Below are 21092 nucleotides of genomic sequence, written 5' to 3' on the forward strand. Positions count from 1 at the left end.
GTTTATCATTATTATGGTCAAAGGTAAAAATTTCGAAAATATCCTGAATCGATGTTGGTTCAAATGAATTAAATAGTTCCATCAAAGTCATCGCTTTTGTAAATTAATCTCGAATTACTAAGCAATATTGAAAATAATAATTGAAATAATTCCAGTTAGATAAAGTAAGTAATAAGTGATTGTTTATTTGATTATATTGACTAAGAGTATTTCTTCTTATGTACATGTACAACTTCAGGAAAAAGTTTTCCAAACCTAAATAACTTCGACTTTACAAGATGCAATCTTCAAACATTCTAAATAAGCCAAAGCTACTTGTTTTAAAATATAGGAAGCTGTTGAACCAACTTTGAATACACCTTTCGAAAGATTTACATGCATCATAAAGAGTTGGTTAAATTGACCATTATGGAATAGTTGTGTCACAGGTGAATACAGACATGTTCAAATTGTCGTCGACTTTATCTAAGGATGGATTTGCTTATCCTGTCGTATCACATGAGATCACCGCCGGGTTCTTGTAGGAGTCGTGTTGCTCAGTCGTTAAATTTTGCGTAGTGTTTTGTAGACTGTAACAGCTGTTTGTCTTTTCTTTATTTTTCGTTTTTGCTATGATTTTATCGGTCTCCCTTATCTTAAGTAATGTTACGTTGATTCTCACATTGGTATCGTTTCCCTCTTAGTAAAGAATGATTGCCAATGAGAGTTATTTCACGAACAACAAAGAGGGATATAAACAATAACAAGCCACTGTGTTGCTTTAAACCAGTAGGTTTTGCGATACCATAACGTAAAACAATGTAAATGACGAAACAAACAACTTTTAAACAAAAACAAAAAATACAATAAAATTGGCGATGGACTACTGCTGAACTATAAGTTACCGGCTAGGGACAGCTACAATACATTTTAACATGCAAATTTCATCTGTACCTGCCCCAAGCCAGTAGACTGTAATTCCATTCGTGGAGTACAAACTATGCGACAATGTCCGTAACCCGACGAGTGACTGTTTAGAATGATCGTTCGATTTAAAAAATACAAACTGTTTCCTAATACTCGTCTTGTCATATTTTGAATGTTTGCAAGCTTATGTCGGTGATGCAAGTATAATTGGAATCTTATCTGTGTTGGAGATTTAATCAGTTTGTTTTCTTGATCGACATAATTATTCAGAATGGGTTAGCGAGTTGAGAATATAGATTATCTACTTAACGTATTTAAAACGCGTTTAAACGAAACGATATTATAAGTTATATGGTTCTCTACTGACCCCCTACGGATCCATAGAGGGTTAGTAAAATCCATAGGCCCGTGAGGCCGGAGGCCGAATCCCCTATGAATTTTATTCACCTTCTATGGATCCATAGGGGTAAGTAGTTTACCGTATAACGAATTTATCGCACGCTGTACTTTTTTTGCTGCATCTTGTTGAAAAATAAAATATATAACACAACAACATCAATAGATGACGTCACCATTAACGCGTCATGAACCCCCTACGGTTTCATAGGGGGTCACAACGTGACGTCTTTAAGCCAATCACAACGTGATAATTTACTCGCGGTGCGATAAGATATCTTAGGCTCTTATCAACCCTGGTAGAACAAAGGAGCTGGGATGTCAACAATGAAAGTTCCTAAAGAAATATCTAATCGTACAACTAACAGAAAAACACATGTTTCAAATGTTTTATTTTAATTGTTTTGACTAAATATTATTGGAAGTACTTCAATTACATTTTATACGCTGCAATTTTAATGAACATGATTGGTGCATATGATATAGTAATCTATAAAGTTATGTGTCCATTTTATAGGTTAGCTGATTCTGTTTTACTAATGTTGACAATAAATGATCTGAAAAGAAAAAGACACCTGCAGTATGAGGATACAAAATCGATGTCTACCATTATTCTATCTTTTTCCATTGATCACTGAAATTTCATAGCATTTTAAAGCAATTGCACTGTCGTAATGTAAATTTGTGTTTATTAATTCCTCAGTATTTTTACTGTATTATTGCAAATGTGCAACGATAATGATATTGTCTAGTAGTCAGCACGTCTATGTTGACACGGATTATCATTGATATGGCCATAATAAAAAAGGAACTGTTTACAAAACTTTTAATTTTTCGAAATAATAAAAATTGTCCACCTCAGGGAAAAATAACACTATAGATGTTTTTTGCAAAAATTTTGAGTCCGCCATGAACTTTATTTAGCCTTTTTTATCCAAGCGTCATTAGTGTCTTTTTAGTTGACGAAACGCGAGTCTGGCGTACACAGTTTTAGGTCTGGATTTTATGATGAATTTATTGTACTTGTCAAAATATGAAAAACTAGATATTGAATGATCAATGTTTTTAACTTTCCAAAAAGATATTAAAAGAAACAACTAAAAACATATTGCATAGACATAAATGACAAAGAAAGGTCGACAAGAATTATTGCACGCATTTTAAGCAGATCTTAAATGAATATTTTCAGTTTGTTTACCTGCAACATATTTGCATCCTATTCTTCGTACACATCTTGCCAGTATTCTCAACCAGTTCTGTTTTCCTGTATCAATCCATCGACTTAACATATTTAAACACCGTTCTCCTTCAGTGTTACCGGAATTATGAAAATCGTTGATATCTTCCAAAGAAAATCCTAATTCTGTAGCAAGCTCCTTCCATTTCGCTATTATATGAGGACTTTTTATGACAGTACTCAATGTTTTCTCTACGCTGTGTACTGGTGGAAATATATAATGAAATCATTAATTGAAAAATGAACAATGTTTGTATGTTTTTTACTAATGTGGATATACAAAATAAATGTAGATACACATTCTGCAAATGGTCTGTCAAGAATCAATTGTTCTAGCTGTGTACGTTGACAACTAAACGTTAGGAACATATAACGTACACGTACAGATACAAAAATATGTTTTGAGAAAATTGAATTTATGCCATAAATATGTTTTCAGATAACTCGACCAGGCCAGTCACTGTTTCCTGTAAAGTACATGTACCTTCTCGTCGTTTATTGTACGATCTCCTATATTATAATATACAAGTACTACAATCAACCAGTTGATTTTGCCTTTTGAATACGGACTTTCCGTTTTGAAATTTCCTCGGAATTCGTTAATTGTTGATTTACTTATTTTCACGAAAGGTTTGCGATTCATACGATAAATTCTGTAGATACATGTTACATGTAAGAATTAAAACGATATTTTGAGAGAGAATTAAAAAAAAATGTTTATTCAAAGCATTTCTTGGAGATCCAAACTGTTAAGCTGAGAAAATGAAGAAAACAATTGATAGAGAAGTCAACCATTATGAAAGATAAGAAGACACTGTTTGATCGGACACCAAAATATTTAAATACTCTAATGTTGCAGAACTATCAAAGCGCAATAACTGTATTTGTGAAATCGGTGTATTCCATATGAAAATAAAATGTTGTATATACGATCAAAGTTAAGTTCGTATACATATTTATAGAAATTCTTACTCCTGTCAGGTTTTTTTTTTGGGACCCATTGTGTGCTTGTGATGCTTACATTTCTAAAATTTGTCTTGTTTCAAACGGATAACAAATGAAAAAAAAAAACACATACAGAATATGGCCATGAGTATTCGTCACTTTAAGGTTTCCCTATATATTTCATATAAAGCTACATTTAAAAAAAATATTTGAGGGTCATTTCTGGTTTTATTTTAAAAAACTTGGTACCAATAGAAGAAGACTTGTAACAGATTTAGATCTATTTATTTATTTGCTTGTAATTTTTATTGTGGATCATTTTCATTTTCTCACAAGATAAACATATTTTCTGTTCAGAAATATGCTATATATTTGCAACCAAATTAAATTGACAATGTGTTTACATCAAGAGAAAACAAAAACAACTGAAAAACAAAACTATGTCCAAAGAAACAAATATTCTTAAGACAATTTTCACATCTTTTAACGCCTTGTTTTTAAAAATCCACCCATAAATACCTTCAAAAATATTTTTTAAATAGATAAAGGAAGATGTGGTATGAGTGCCAATGAGACAACTCGCAATCCAAGTCACAATTTATCAACGTAAACAATTATAGGTCAAGGTACGGTCTTAAACAATGTATATATATACGTAAATACTGCAACGTATTTTACCTGTGGCTATCTTTGTTTTTTCTGTATTGAATTTTTCGTTTTCTTGTCGCAAAGTTTCTGCTATATCATGCTTTCCACAATTTTGCAAAACATTGATCAACATTGATGCCTAAAACACATATAACAAAATAAGTATTTATTTCATCTGAAGGGTCTGTTTATTGTCCGATTTCCAGGCACACTTTCTATCTGTATTCAATCTACTCTAATTTTTCAGTGGCAATTTAAATTTTCCCGCTCATCATACCGACCAACCGAAACTTATATACTCTATAAAACTACCTATTGTATCTAATTCGTAGTTTATTGTCGTCCTTACAAGGAATGCATGAAATATTTTCAGCTTGGTGATACGTATAAAATAAACAATCAAACATCTCGGCACTTTGATATTTAAAAGTGATATAAATGTATTAGGTTTAACCGGCATATATCGATTAAAAGATACCATTAGTGTGTGCCGGATATACATTGAAAACAATTTATTTAAAAATCATCTCCTATAACCTTCCATAATTTCATTGTTTCGTGGTGCACTTAAGAACAAATTGGAAAAAAAAAACTGTCAACTATTCCAATTTAAGCATTCGTATTTTTATCCGAACGACATTCCTCTGAGGCTCACCAAAAAAAGATACATTGCTGCACAAGTTTCATGGGTTAACACGTGACTAATATACAAGTCTGTATTTTGTATATTTTAGGACATTTTTCATTTTTTTGCCTGCTTTTCGCTGTTCTTTATTTTGTTGTCTGCACGTTTTACCAACTATTTCATATTGAGTAAACCCCAACGAGGCCAATTTATGAATACGTCCTACTTCTTACTTTTTCCTTGGCATGAGGCATGTTTTTAAACCACGTAAACAATAAATCTTTCACTAGCTGTTTATCGCTGTTTCTGTTTTGTCTTCGTAGTGATTGCAGCCTAGCATTTGTTATTCGCAAAGAAGAAGCAACTTTCATCCAATGTCCTGCTAAACCATCGGCAATGGACGATAAAAATTGAAGTGTTACTGGACCTGTTGATATCAACAGTTATATCATTCATTATTATTTCATTTTTGAAAGGAAATTATTTTTAGAAGAAAGCCGCATGTTTCTACTACCAATAAGTGCATTAAATTTCGTACATATTCATTAAAACTAGTTATTTAAGTTACACAGCATATACAGTACTTGGTCAACTATTAATTTATTCAGCAGCTTGGTACAACATTTACTGGTTGTTTTTGACTCTCAAAAGGCGCAACAATTACTTAAAGTTTGATTTTTTTAAAGCTTTCGCTAATTTTTATGACGACCATTTTAAGGGACGTTGAATTAGTCTTGCATTAAACAGGATGAAAATGAATAGTCTGCCAAACAAAACACTGTAAATAATTGTGTTTACACAAAATTGAAATATTTTTTTCTGCACAGTTTTGTCACCCGAAATAGCTAAACCATCATAGCAACAGGTTAAGATGAAAATTCTAAATAACAAAAATCTATATAGTTGCCCCTTGAGATAACGAAATCGCATTGTACTTGCACAACAATAAAAACAATAATCAATATCAGTCGTATAACTTTCATTTTGCCATGTGTGTGCATACTTTACATACGTGATAATCGTCAATACTTGACATTTCGCGTATTCGTGCATACGTTTTACATTTGCAATTAATGCATGGTACCTTAGAATTGCTGTTATTGACAGCTTCAATATTTATTTATAAATACAACCCCTAAAATGTACATGATTCTGACAACGAAGGTGCATGCTTTATATTAAAAATCTACAGCCAGAACATCTAAATATACAACATTAATCTGTATTTGTGAGTTCGAACCCTGCACTGGGCCTGTGCCCTCGGTCATCATTTTAATTGACCATGATTGTAAGTTTTCCTACCGAAGATCGGTAATACTCTCCGAGCACTACGGCTTCCTTCACCAATAATAACTGACCGCCACGAAATATGACAATAGTGTTTAAAGTGACGTTATATACTAATCAAATCAATATTTTGGTAAGTCAGTCATTCGTTTCATCTGTGTCTCTCTTTTTTCCCAAACCACTAACTTTACATAAAACATCTGCTTTCAAGTGCCTGTATTGTTGTTTAAATACGGTACTTGCAGCATCGTATGTGACCTTAATTTGTTTTAAAAATTGATAGATTATTATTTATCATATCTTTTATGTTTTCAACTAACAAAAACACCTAACCAAGTGCATCGTCATATAATAATAATAATAGAAGTACGTACCTTCTTCAATAACATTTAAGTTCGTTCTAACTGGAAGAGGAATTGAACCAATCTGGTGCTTTGGTAATCGTACAGGAATTTCTAGAACAACATTCCAATCGTGTCCGTCAATAGTTTTTACCTCTTCAAAACTTGAAGGAGCAGTCTTTAAACTGAGCAATTGCACAAACCCGTAATAAAAATCTAAACTCCTTTGAGAATAACCATCAACAACTTGCAAATTCCAGTTAACCCGAGTACCTTGTGCTCCATGAAATCTAAATATATGAAAACGTTTTCCTATTGATGTCAAATTCCCTCTCAAATTTAGTGAAATTATATCACCTTCTTTCAAACTAGCATTTTTTGAAGAAATATCGTAATCTTGTTCTTGTCGCCGACGCCATCTTGTAGCGTATCTTGACCTCAAGTCACACGTGACTGTCAAATCCTGTATCATATTCTTATTCTGCATTACTGAAATAACAACTCGTTGGTATTTGATTATTTTTAGAATGTTTAATGCTATTGACTTAATATTTGGTCTAGTCGCTTCCTTCTTTGTTTCTACAATGAGGCATCTGTAACAAAATATAATTCTTATAACGTACCTTTAGTTAAATAATATATTGTAATATGGCATTCGAAACTACTTTGCATCTTACTGGTTTGAAAGTCTTTGGAAACACCAAGATATGTCAAACTGAGAGGGTTAGCGCAATAAAACCAGGTTTAATCCACCATTTTCTACATTTGAAAATGCCTGTACCAAGTCAGGAATATGACAGTTCTTGTCCATTCGTTTTTGATGCGTTTTGTTATTTGATTTTGCCATGTGATTATGGACTTTACGAATTGATTTTCCTCTAAGTTCAGTATTTTTGCGATTTTACTTTTTTTTGTACATGATCCCGTTATGGTACTTTTTATATGTTTAGGCTTTCATTTTGTCCTTTGGTTTTTAATATCTAACTAAACCTTGAAACAAATCAAAACAACTACATAGAATTCATGCGTTTGAACCATTTTTTTGGGGGGATTTACAGAAGGCAGGTAAATTTATTTATGTTTATTGAACACATTAGATATTTAGTATTGTATTATTGTATCAATAATACAGCTAACATTTATATTTTTGTGTGCAGCTTGATTTTTGTTACTTAGACAAATTCAATTTGATTGATATTATGGTAACAAAGAGGCAATTTTATCTTACCTCCTGTACATTTCTAGGAATATGAATGGTTAAAAGCGTCCGCGTGGAGACCGTGTATATTTCATACACGGTTAGTAGTGGTGTTACGTCCCTTTATATTCCATATTAGGTTAAAAGGGAGGCGGGGTTTATTTCATACACGGTTAGTAGTGGTGATACGTCCCTTTATAAAAACAAAACGGTACTGAGAAAAACTCTGAAAGGTTTCAACAGAAGAAAAAATGATGATTAAAATTGAAATAAATTCAGAAAACACATTTAAACCTAACAAGTTGTTATTATTGTCGTTGTTATTATTGTCATCTGTTTTTGTAGGATCAATGGAAGTAGTTTCTTAATGCTTACAGTATTGAAGACTTTTGATAGGTCACTAGTCTAAAATTGACACGTTAAGACAGTCGGTAAGATAAATTCGTTACATAGTGTGCTAGTGACGTAATACGGTATATTAAAAAAAGACAAATATATACTACTTCAATATCTTGGTGTTTCCGAAGAATTTTTGTGGATATCTTTATTAGAAATGCTCTACTACAGGAAGATATTTCCTAAGCTGTATTTGGCAAAACCTAACGATTTTGGTCATCAGTGATCTTTAACTTCGTTCTTCATTTGACCTATTTGACTTTTTTTCTTCGACAGTCACTGAAGATTTTTTCCGTCTTGCGTCCAAAACTTTTAATTCTGGCATCTAAAATGAGTATATCTTAAACATTTAACGCAACACGATGAGTGCCTCGTGTCAAACAAGATCTGCCTACTTTTCAGGAACCCATGACGTCACCTTAGGTTTGTAATGGGGTTCGTTTTACTCTATCTTTAGTTTTCTATGTTGTGTTTAAATTACTGCTATTTGTCTTCTGTTCTGGTGTTTCCATTTTCGATAATTGCATTGCACTTTTGTTTTTCAACTTATGAGTTTTAATGCCCTTTTGGTTTCCTTCGCCTCTCTTTTGAAAGCCAGTAGTGTGTGAATATGTATAAATGTTTTAGCTGAATGGCTAAATTTGACTGAAAATGAGGGGAGAATTGACTAATTATATATGATTTGGACTTACGTTGTTTTTTGTTCATGTATACAAAAAGATACTTTATTTTCCTCCGTAACATCATTGTAGGTCATGAGTTCACACTTTATTCGTTCACATCCACCAATTCGTATTAGGTGACTCTCTGTTTCAGACCATGTTTCTGCCAGAGAAAAATATTTTAAAATGGTAAAGTGTAATGTCTGACGTTAACATTTTCGGTATCCTACCCATAATAACGATTTCCGGAAAAATTTCCAGAGTTTACCGAGGTTTCATTTTTCTGAATACCTCGGTATTTTACGCCTAGTAAGGGAAAGTATACCTATTATTTTTAAAATGATTCTTAAAATATCAGAAAGGCTTACTTAAAGTATATTTTCATTAAATATAGAGTAAACGCTCATTATTTCTAAAAATTGTCAAAATTGTGTTAATCCGGAAATAGAAGTTATGGTAAACAAATATGGACGAATATATTATGAAATTGTTCGTTCACGTACTTTCCATATGTACACTAATATGTATTGTAATTATTAATGTTTCCTGGTGGATTTATAAACAGTAAATGATCTATGAACCATTTGACCTTTCGTTTTTTTTTTAACAAAGTGCATGTACTTTAAATTATAAATGACATAAACACATAGCAGACAATCATCAGACAAGGACAGAAACGAGAATCCATTATCTTCACAAAACGAAAAATATGTTTTTTTCCAGCAAATTTGATTCACATTAAAAAGTTGTTTTTCTATAAGAGGTTTCATTTCAGCTACGTTTGATAATATATTCATCTTGTTGAATAAAACTTGTTTTTTTTTAGAAAAAAAGGTTACTGACAGACAATATCTTAGTTAAAGGTTTCATATAATGCAAGTTTCAGGAATTTTGAAATCATAAAATATCTACTATATAAATCTTTAAACACAATTTATAAAGTGAAATGTCTTTGATTGTTATTTTTCTCGTGTTTTTGAAATAGGATACACCTTATAGGTATGGCATTCATTTATATTTTGAAAAAAGTATTTAACCTTATTTTTTTATGTAGAGTTTTTAAACCATAAAAATGCCCTTATAATAAAACATCTTTTTAAAGACAAATATGAGCGGTCTCTTGAATATATTTAACTATTTACTTAGTATTGAAATAATTCCATACCTACAAAATCGTGCATTGCACATTTTGAAAGTCTTGACATAGTCACTATCCCAGAGTCTTGAGGACAAGGAGCACCTGATAGCCGGTTTTTCAGAGCATTGAGATTTGGTCGTTCACATGGAAGACAAATGAACAGTGGCTGCGGATTCCGATAGCTTTGTTCTATTATAACAACTGGACTTGCTCCAACCAATGCCTGGCAATCATTTTCTGAAGAATCTCGAGTTTCTGCTACGATGTCAACGCTTATTGGCAGAACCTGGAGATAAATTTGATAAAATCTAATGATACTCGTATGTGTTGGAAAGTTCTGTATAAATCAAATCAATAAATTGTGTGAATTCTTCATAATTTGTAAAGGTTTCCAAAATTTAGTCAAAAAATAAGAGTAAACGGTAATTCATCATGACATTTTTTTTCGCAAATCTCCATAACAGAGCGATGCCGGGTGCGTCGAGGTGAACAAGCCGTCAAAACAGACTCAATTAAAGAAGTCACTTCAGAAATTAGAAGAATCGTATAAATTTACCGATTAGGCGATAATTATGGTGACTATAAAAGATTTGCGATTGCGAAACATGTTTATCATTTTTTGGTGAAATCTTACTTCTGGTATCAAAAGTATTTTTTTTCGCTTAACAATAAACTAAATGCAATCAAAACATTTAAATATCACACACATTATGCACATATAAGTTTGCTCTTTCCGCTAGCTCTCCATTGTAGATAAAAATTTATGTTTCTCCTAAAGTAGACAACTATAAAAGGAATCTCTAGCTACAGGATCATTTACGCGGGTATTAGCAAACAGACTATTGTCCCTCACATGTTAATACTATAGATAAGCATCAGTTGTTTCAATTTTGTCTGTGTGTGGTCTGGGTAATCCTTTCGTTGCTTATTGAATTATGTGCTCTTTTCATCAATGGATATATTTTTCGTCTTAATATTACATATACCTTATGTGTTAAAAAGTGAAAACCCAATAAAAGATACCATAGTTTGTAATTATGTTTCTATTATTTATGTAATTAAAAACCAAAAGAGTTTGGGTATTAACAATGCCACTACGTAAACCATATATATATATTTTATGCTACAGTTTTGCCAATTTAACGGAAAAAATAATATAAAGAACTGTCATACAAATTGGTGGCACTCCTCTGTAAATGCATGCACTAGGTAAGGAAGATGACAGTTTTGCAACCATTTTTTCTATAATTGGTGGTATTCCTCTGTAAATGCATGCACTAGGTAAGGAAGATGACAGTTTTTGCACCCATTTATTCTATAATTGTTTAATATATATGGTTTAATACCGTAAATTTGATGGAAACTGTGTCAGTTTTGATTCGTGATCCAAAAGGACTTGATACTGTAACATCACTATCTATTCTCGAATCGTAGTCTTGAAAGTTTTTATCAAATGTGATATACTCAGCAGCAGGTCTGGCAACAACTACATAAACACTTTCCTCTTCATTACTAAGGTTAGCCTCCAAGACAGACAAATCCTACAAGTTACAATACTGTTGAATGTTTATTTTGTGGAAGTAATAAGATTTAATCTGTCTAAACCATGACCAAATAACTCCTTTTGATAATAATACTGAACAGAAATTAAAAAAAGTGCCAATTCATCACCTTATTATTCTTGGAAACATTATTGTTCTTCGACAAGGGTGTTCAAATGGAATTACTTCCAGGGCGTGTTTTCAATTATGATGATATATAAGATAACCATAATAAAGAAAAATGGAAGAGTAAAATTTTTGGGGAATTTGAACATTATTTTTTTCAAATTGATTCGTTCAATTTAAAGCCAGCATATTGAGTACTTGAACAATTCCGCTTTAAGCCGGTGCTTGGGCCGTTTTAAACTTGCAGTGAAGTGAGAGGGTTTTTTTGCTCCAAGTTGACGATACCCCATATCCTTTGTTTTTTCTATAATTAATAAGATTCTAATTGATAGAGATGTTTCGATAAAATATCGTAATATACGTATCAATCTATATCTAAACAAATCAAATCTTATAATATATATAGATCTATAAATAAAACTTACCAAATCATTCTCGTCAAAATAAATATTCTCAAACGAATCAATGCTTATCCATGAGTTGCTTTTTGAATTGAAAATCCGTAGAACTGGCTCGTGGAAAAATCTCATGTTAGATTTATTAAACGGGACTGCTACTTTTACGTATCCCTGTAGTATAAATTGGTATTAACATGCTTAAATAAACTAATATGGAAAAAGATTTAAAAAAGAAAGAAAAGGAAAAGGCAACGATTGTATATCAAATAAACATGCATGTCATAAAATATTGCTTTATTCCTTTTGCCATAGAATAATATTCATAATCTTCAATTACACTATATGCCGTTGTCGTTACTTGCATTGTTTTAGTCATGTGTTTATTGACATCAAAAACATAGGATTATTGGCGTGAATATCAATCACATGACCGGACGAAACAATTTTATTTACATAATAATTCCCAAGATAATATCAAATGAAAAATAAATCTACACCAGTTCATACTCATCGTGTAGAGCACCATATGCGAGGTGTCGTCTAAGTGTGACGCATGGTGGCGGTTCTGAAACAAATAAAACGATCAGGTAAGTTCAAGTATCAAATTATCTTTTTTGAGAAATGTTAGTACCAAATAAGGTATTGCACGGCAGAAACAGACATTTACAGTGCTCTGTTTTCTAAAAGCGGACAGACACAAAATATAACACCCGAGCGACACATTGTAATTTGATGTAAACTGAATTTGTACTAAAAAACTGGCACTTGGTTTAATTCCTTGATAAGAATTCATTTCTATATAAATTATACAGGAGAAAATCGTCAAACGTAGTTTTTATCTTCAAACTTGCATATAAATCTTGAAAATCTGCAACACGGAAACCTAGCGAGAGATGTTTCGGCTCCTTCCGGGCAATACTTTAGTTCGGTACTGACAATTCTCAAAAAGTAATTTGTTACTTGAACTTACTTGGATTGTTGTTCTCCGCTTCAAACCACCATCCCGTGTCAAACATAGCCGACGAACCCGCATGTTACGTTCTACACGGTGATAATGGCTCAACTTATCTAGTAGTCATTAAATTTTCGCTATTAATATAATACCATACGACATTCAGAGATGTGCTGATATATTTAGAAACTAGTTTTAAATACTAGACATGTATCTCGTTCATGAAATAACTTTAAAATAATTCAAAATCACATCGAGCACATGAATGATACTTAACCCCTACACAAGGACAATGTGAAAAAGCATCAATCGAATAAGAAATATTTGATAAAGAAACACAATTTTATGATTTACTTTCCGATCTCTGTTATACATGACAATCGGCGCTTATACATCGTAAAAATTCAAAATATAAGCTGTGAGCGTTTCCGACGAAGGTTAACCCGACCTTCGGACACATGAAATTATTTTAAAAAGTGTTTTTTTTTCTTCATTTATTTTTAAAGAAATGAACTGGACGTTTGCTAACAGTAAACATGACTTACCTCCCTTACTGCCTGTCCACCATGGACTTTAATTTTTACAATATTTCCAATCAATATCTCATATGTTTCGACTGTGTTTGGAAAAGATGATGGTTTTTGAATTTCGCAATCGAATGAAATAGACGGTTGCTTCTCTTCGTCGACTAAAACAATACACCCTACTGTCTCATCACCGAAAATGTCATTTGCTTTGCAACTAAAATTAAATAAACAGTTTACATATGTTTAACAGTTTCATCTGCGATGTACATGAAATCAGGAAATACTGCAAACAATTATTATAGTTGTGTATATTAGTATTATATATCTTAGACTATTCAAAATATCTTCACGCACTGCATTAGTGCTAAAGATTCCAACGATAGAGTGAGTACTAGTTGAGGGGAACGAATAAAAGATAGCAGTACACCAATTTATAAATTTACAAAATTAAATACAAAAATTATCACGATGAATGAAAAGAAAAAAAACCTAGACAGTATAGAATTCGTCGAGGTATTGAATTAGGAGATGCTATATTAAACATATTTCGTATCATTTTAGTTACACAAACAAGGTTCTACCATTTATATTTAATTGGATAGTTGAACACACAAGATACCCCCAGGCTTTTAGAACCAATGTCAATTCGAGGTGTGGTTTGTATGCATGCATGTGTAAATAGTTTATGTACTGAACTCTGTATTGTTAAGCCCGACGGAATGCTCTTCGTACCCGTGCACTGTTTGAAAAGATAAAAATATCAAAGTCGCTGACACATGACTAAAGGATTAAACCTTATATTCTGCCGTTGAAACGTTATTCAAAATATAAACGGTGTAGTAGTTTAAGTACCATAACTCATGGATAAACTTAACATTTTAACAATGAAAAATCACAAAATCACAGAATTGTTTTTAATACTTTTCATAAACATAATACACATTGCAAAAACATATTTATATTTGCCTTTTAGACATTTAACTTTTACTCTGATACTGAATTAAGAGGTTTCACTATTAGCTTTAGGATGATTTCCAGTTATAATTGCTTCAATTGTGCAATTTCATACAAACATACTGATAACGCAATCACATAACTGGAAACTGGCACCCTAGTGGTCTGTTTACTCTGTTTATTAGTATATGTTTAAGATCGATGGCTAAACTTTTCCTTGTTTGTGTGGTTTCAAGACATCGTCTTAGGAGTAAATACAGATCAGGTCGATATCTGTGCACTTAATCCAGTTTCTTTATATGTAAGTTCAAGGGCAATAGTTCTATGAAAAAGTATACAACAAAAATACCGGATTCCGAGGAAAACTCAAAACAGAAAGTCCTTACTCAAATAACAAAAGCTCAAACACATCAAACGAATGGATAACAACTATCATATTGTGGTCTTGTTTGAAGCATTTTCTTATGTAGAAAATGGTGAATCAATAGTTAGCTAAACCTCTCATTTGTATGACAGTCCATTATATTGACAGCAATGTGTGAACAAAACAAATTGACATAGTAGGTAAAAATATCAAGAATAGGGGACATTTACAGGAAAAGGATATACCAATTTCGATTTAAAACTCATCACTAATAACTAGTAACTAAAAATATCCTGTCAGACTCGACAGTCACGAAAAATATAATTCTAATTAACTTCCCTATTTGTAAAGGATATAACGAAATATGTACAAATAAAACGACAACACATGTATGTTTCTCCTTTGGAAAATGATGGGATTATATGAGAATAATGGAAAATGATGGGATTATATGAAAATAATGGAAAATGATGGGATTATTTGAGAATAAACGTCAATGGTAAAGGCATAATTCTATGAAAAAAATTATTTATAAACTATATAAACGAAAACAAAACAACTTACACGTGATTTTTAAATCGAGATACATTTGCCTGCCATACGAGATCTATGACGTCATCGAGAATGGTAGAAATAACATCATTTGCAATTTCTGTAAAGATATTTGAAGAACTCAATAATTTGATATCGGAATATAGATAATGAATATTTGAGCAATTGATTTGATAATATGCAAACTGCAGTTGTTTTCCTTAACGATTTTAAATTTCATACCTTTAATATTCATTGTTTTATTAATGAGTTTTGCCATCGAGCTGATATAAAAAACACACGATTGAAATGTCATCAGTCTCATTATTAAAATGATTAATAAAAGTAATGAAAAATTAAGTCTACCAAATGTGTCACTATCGTGTATTTAATGATGATCAAACTTTATTAATATTTCGATATCTAAATTAAAATGTTTTTTTGTAATTAAAATTGACATATGTTGTAAACTTTGCATTTAAATTTAAACATGTAATTGCTATAAATTGATATCGACAAAAATGAGTCTCTATAGTGCATTTAATATAAATGACACTTTATTTGTGTTTCCATATCTAAACTTAAAAAAAATATTCTTTAATTCATATTGACTTATTTTGTTAACTTTGCATTTACATTTTTGAAACATTCAACAGATATCAATTTTGATCGGCAATAGTCATTTATTTCTCTAAATACCAGACGTCATGGACAATAAAATATACGATAAATGTGTAATTGATGATACTTTAAAACATTAATTATCTTCTATTGACACATTTTACATAAACACTTTTGTAAATCATATTTTCATATTTGATTTTCAAACTGTTAACATTTTAGAAGAATGGTTAGATTTCCCAAACGTAAGGTATTTGGCTATATGGTAAATGCATTTACCTCTTTCTGTGTACTCATATTCACTAAATGGTGTTCTATTGCTTAAAGTACTCGATAAAGTAAAGTCAGTCCTCCGTGAATTTCCCGATAACATTACAGATTTACGTGGTTTTGGTTTATCATCTCCTTCGTCAACTCCTTTTTCATCGTTGAAAACTTCATCATCGCTTTCAGCTTCATCTGAATTACTATCGTCATCAACATCGGGAATTTGGAATTCATCTTTAGATTCTTCTACATTTACATTTCTGAAATCTTTGTCCTGTCTACTGTCTATAAATTTAACTCCTTCATTTTGTAAAGACATTTTTGCTTGTCCATCCTTTCTAAATTCCGACGTATATTTACCAAATTTATCTCGTGTGGTGTTACCATGCTGATCCAATATGTTGTTTTTAGACCAAGTCAAACATTGCGTGTTCTCATTAATTATTGTCTTAAAACAAGTATTAAAGGAATTATAACTATCATTCTTTTGGTGAATTTGATACATTTCCTCTGTTATTGTGTTATTTATTGTGCATAATTTATTATCAGTGGAAGCTTGGGAAAATTTGACGTTTGGAATATTTCTAACATTATTTCTAACATTATTCAACTGTTTTGACAAAACTTTATTTCGAATATCACGTGATTTTGAATGAGCTTTTACTTTACGCGTTCGTAGATGACTAGTGCCATTCTGATCTTGACCTCGATGCTTGTGACATCTACAGTTACTGTATAGTTCATCACGAAGTTTTGCCAAACTTTTGGGTTTTAATTGCAGTTGGTTATCTTTAAAATTGCTATTATCAGTGTTAAATTTTATGTTAGATCTTTTCAAAGAATATTCATGCTGTTTAGTTCCGTTTTGTTTCAATTTGTGGTCACTATTCGTTCGAGGTTGCACACTTTTCGTCTTTCTGATTGATTGTTCGACATTGTTAACGTTTTGATGGTCAGCGACAACCGTCCTATATGCAATATAACCAACAGTACCGTGAGGTGTTTTACCATTTAGGTGCTTTTCATTTTTCTTTCTGAGGACTTTACATTTAACTGGCGTTATATCTTCTTTTAATTCTCTGTTAGTACTTTTCCTTAAACATTTTTTATCCTTTTCGTTTGTTGCAATGATATTTGAATTAACATGGTTTCCTGTAGAAATTTCATAAGCGTTTAAACACTTGTCATCCTTGCCAAGTCTATAAGAGGAATAATGAGATAGTTTGTCTAAGATTTCCATAGTTTCGTACTTTTTAGTATTATCACTTCGACTAAGATCACTCTGACTGCACATATGAGAATTGTTCGCGTTACCTTTTCCGAATGACCTTGTGTCTTTATTTATTTCTTTCGATTCAGAATCTAAGCTACAGCCATGCACCAAATCAACGGTTTTGTAACCGAATTCACTTGGTTTTTGGCTGTCATCATAAATATTATCATAAGGAAGCTTATATGAATATAACATTGATAATGTTCTCCTTGAGTCTTTAGTCGCAGTAATGCGATCATATTGTAAACGCACATTACTTGAATAATTGTTGCTGCTTTTAAATTCTCCTTTTGCATTTAACAACTTATCATTGTTTATGCTACATGTGCTTTTATGTTTTGATTCATGTGTCAAATTGTTATCAGTTGTAGATTTGCTATCAAAATATTGTTTCCGCAATCGGTCTTCTCTTGCATCAGGTTCTAAACTTCCTTGATTACTGTCATTATGGTTTTCCAATTCACAAGAATTATGTGTATTTGTCACACTATCGACATCATCTGCTATTTCATTTCGATCGGTAGCATATTCGGTATTTTCTGAACTTTTTTCATAGAGGCTATGTGCACAAGCGGATGTTTTCACATTAGAATAAAATTCACAATTTTTGAACTCATCATCATTTGGCTTGTCAACATCTTCAGTTTTTGAATAATTAATTTTGGAGTCATTTTCTCGGTGAAATGTTTTTGCTGTACTTTCTACTTTTACTGTTTCGTTGTCACCCTGTTTTAATATGCTGTGGTTGCATATCGATTGATTAGCAAGTGAAGTTTGTTCATCAGTACGTTTGATTGTGTCGCTCATATTATCAAGCAAACTGGATTCTTTTCCATTTTCTGAAAATTCTGATATTTGTTCAGTAACAGTACGGTCGAAAGTAAATTCTGATAATACTTTTTCTCCCTGTTCTTGATGATCATTTTTAACATTGGCATCATCATCAAAAGTTATTTGATTAATATCCGCTTTATTTAAAGGTTGAGGTTTTTCAACTTTTTTACTTGAATGGTCTTCCGATAATTTTTGATTGCTTCGTTGATGGACGTTTTCTTCTTTTTTGTGAAATTGACATTCTCCAGCTGCATTGGGAGCTATCGTATTGTTTTCAACTTTCGGTTCACCATCACTTTTTATGAAATTGTCATCTATAGACACATGATTATTTATTTCAACAGTGTTGCCATTTAAACTGTGAATTTCGTCTGTTTTAGGTATTAAACAAGAAGAAACAGCTCTGCGCATCATGGTCAAATCTCTATAAACGTCATGTAAAGTGTATTTCTTTTTATATTTTAAAGGTGAAAATACATTTACACCAGCGTATGGTAGATGTTTTGGAAGACTCAGGGTCTGACCGTTTTGAGCGAAATGATGCGTTATTCCATTTTCCGTTGGAACAGTACGCCGACGTCTTTGAAATACCGTTTCACTAAAATGCCGTTCATCATTCCCATTTGCACTTGAATGTAAAACATGTCCATGTATGCTTTCTTTTGAAACTTTGGATGCAACTATTGTGGAAAGTTGTCTTTTAAGTTTAGGTGTGCTTTTTCTGGACGCTAGAATAGCAGCTGCTGATGGCCAACGTTTTTCACGTTTTAACTCTCCTGTATTTTGGCACATGTCGGACCCGAATATCTTTCTTGTTTTTGAAAAGCGTCTCGACAATCGACATTGTTCTAATTCTATAGAAAGATTAGACAATTGCGTGTCTCCCATTGTCATTTCTCGTTGCGGACTGACTGGATAAATGTTCTTCGAAGTAGAAGTAGACGGTAAAGATATATTGTCAATACTTTCAGGCTCCAGTAGCATCTTCCGGATTCTTTCTTTTTTCTCATCGCTCAAGTCCGTCCTATTTTTGCAAATTTCTAACGCTAGTCTTTGGACGTCATTCATTGTCACTTGTATCTAAAAAACAAACATTCAAACATAATGAAATAAACAAAACAAACAAAAGATAACGTTGTAAGAATCTGTTGATTGCATGTTTTGTTTATGGTTATTGTTTAATACTCACCCGTTATTTTAATTTGATCTTAATAAAAACTGAAAAGTCTGATCTGAAAAAGGTTGTAGTCAATACAGTACTGTTTAGTAGCGTGTCATGCAATTCCGTGTGATGTTGGTATAACCAAGCAAAGAACAACTACTGATCATACACCGAACATATTTTGGTTGACTACAAGCGAATTGTCTGAACAGAAGTGTATTTTCCGCAGTGATTAGATCTTATAATTTGTTGTTCAGTCTTATTAAGTGCTGATCAGTTAAAAATGACAGCATCGTTTCAGATATCGAATAAAAAATAACATACAGAGAACACATCAAGTCCCAAACAACTCACGTATGACCGAAAACGTACAGTTTTATTTATTCTATAATTTTAAAAAATCGACAATGAATTCATTGGAGACGGCATATAAAGAGTGAAACCAAATGAGACAAGTCTTAAATTGAACACGCAAATAGTTATATTGCAGTGTTTATCTTGTATTGTTAGTACTAAGATATTCCCATTTTATATCAAACTGTTGTGGAACAAGAATAGTTTTGTACTAGAATTTCATTATCTTAATGGTTATGTTTAATCGCCTTCGTACTAATTTTTCGTATTTACCAAAAACTTCTAAAAGCAAAAGTAAATTATTTGAAATAAGATAACAGCAGAACATTCAGTACAAAGTCCAAAAACAACAAAATACCAAAGAAAAACAACAATCAAACAATTGATTGATTGATTGTTGGTTGCTTTACGCCGCATTAGCACAACAATCAAACAAAGAATTATACTTATGCATAAAGAGCTTATCGTTTAATGTATAATCATTTTGTAGATTGTTTTAGAACAACACCCTAAATTGGATGTCTCATATCTGAGAGGGTAAAGGAGAAGATGAGGTTTGTTCGCTTTGTTATCATTTTACAAGGGTTTAACATACACTCTATCCTCCTCTAAACTATGTTATACTAGTATTTATTTCATCTAAAAACTCAAGCTCAAACTCGTGTTGAAATACCCCGTTCTTCAGCTTTTTCTCTCAATTTTTGTTGTTAATTAACACTGTTAACGCAAGAAATTTTCTAAGTAACATTTTGTAGTTCCACAGATATGTTTAAGATATCGTGCTTGAAAATTGAAAAGGAAATAGCATGTACATTGTCATTGCAATTATAAACAATCAAGTTATCGACAAAGTTTGCATTTGTTATTAATGTAAAGACATAAGTTCCAATACCTCTATTGTGGTCAAGCACGTAAAACTATTATTAATAAGATTATTTTTCTATATATATATAATACTGTACTAGTAAAATTGATTACACTCTTTTTTACTTTAACATAACAGATATTATATTCGCGAGGACAGAATAACAAATCTTGGCACAAAATTCGAGGTGAGCTAGCAACAACAGTCTTAATATTGAACAAAATAGATTTATACAGTTAGTCCTTCTTTTGATAAACCTACGTTTTAATAAAAAATTAAGTTTTAAAAATGTAGCAACTGGTAATTGAGATTTAAGTACGAAATCTGCATTTATCTCTTTTACTTAGAATTGTACGACCACAAGAGTTACCGTTTTCAAAACATCTGTTAAAAAAAAATCATCATAGATACCAGGTAGATAAACCAAACAACAATCAATACTAACAGTATATAGATAAAATTTAAAAACAAACCAGATAAAAGTTACCACGAAAAGGATTGTTACATCCGGGTTCTTCATAAAACGTTCGATTTTCTTTTGTGA

The 21092-nt window shown here is 31.7% G+C and overlaps 1 protein-coding gene across 1 annotated transcript; it reads right to left on the bottom strand.

The window, feature by feature from the left end:
* Nucleotides 1-1677: 1677 nt before the first annotated feature.
* Nucleotides 1678-19241, bottom strand: LOC143062989 (uncharacterized). Its single transcript, XM_076234869.1, has 12 exons — nucleotides 16073-19241; nucleotides 15206-15293; nucleotides 13342-13537; nucleotides 11872-12015; nucleotides 11126-11320; nucleotides 9807-10065; nucleotides 8672-8804; nucleotides 6419-6978; nucleotides 4991-5184; nucleotides 4163-4271; nucleotides 2501-2743; nucleotides 1678-1859 (listed from the first exon to the last, which is right to left on the bottom strand). The coding sequence occupies exons 1-12, from the start codon at nucleotides 19233-19235 to the stop codon at nucleotides 1801-1803; spliced, it is 5343 nt and encodes a 1780-aa protein (XP_076090984.1). The 5' UTR covers nucleotides 19236-19241; the 3' UTR covers nucleotides 1678-1800.
* Nucleotides 19242-21092: the final 1851 nt, after the last annotated feature.

The sequence above is a fragment of the Mytilus galloprovincialis genome, chromosome 2, assembly GCF_965363235.1.
Source record: "Mytilus galloprovincialis chromosome 2, xbMytGall1.hap1.1, whole genome shotgun sequence".
Taxonomy (NCBI): Eukaryota; Metazoa; Mollusca; class Bivalvia; order Mytilida; family Mytilidae; genus Mytilus; species Mytilus galloprovincialis.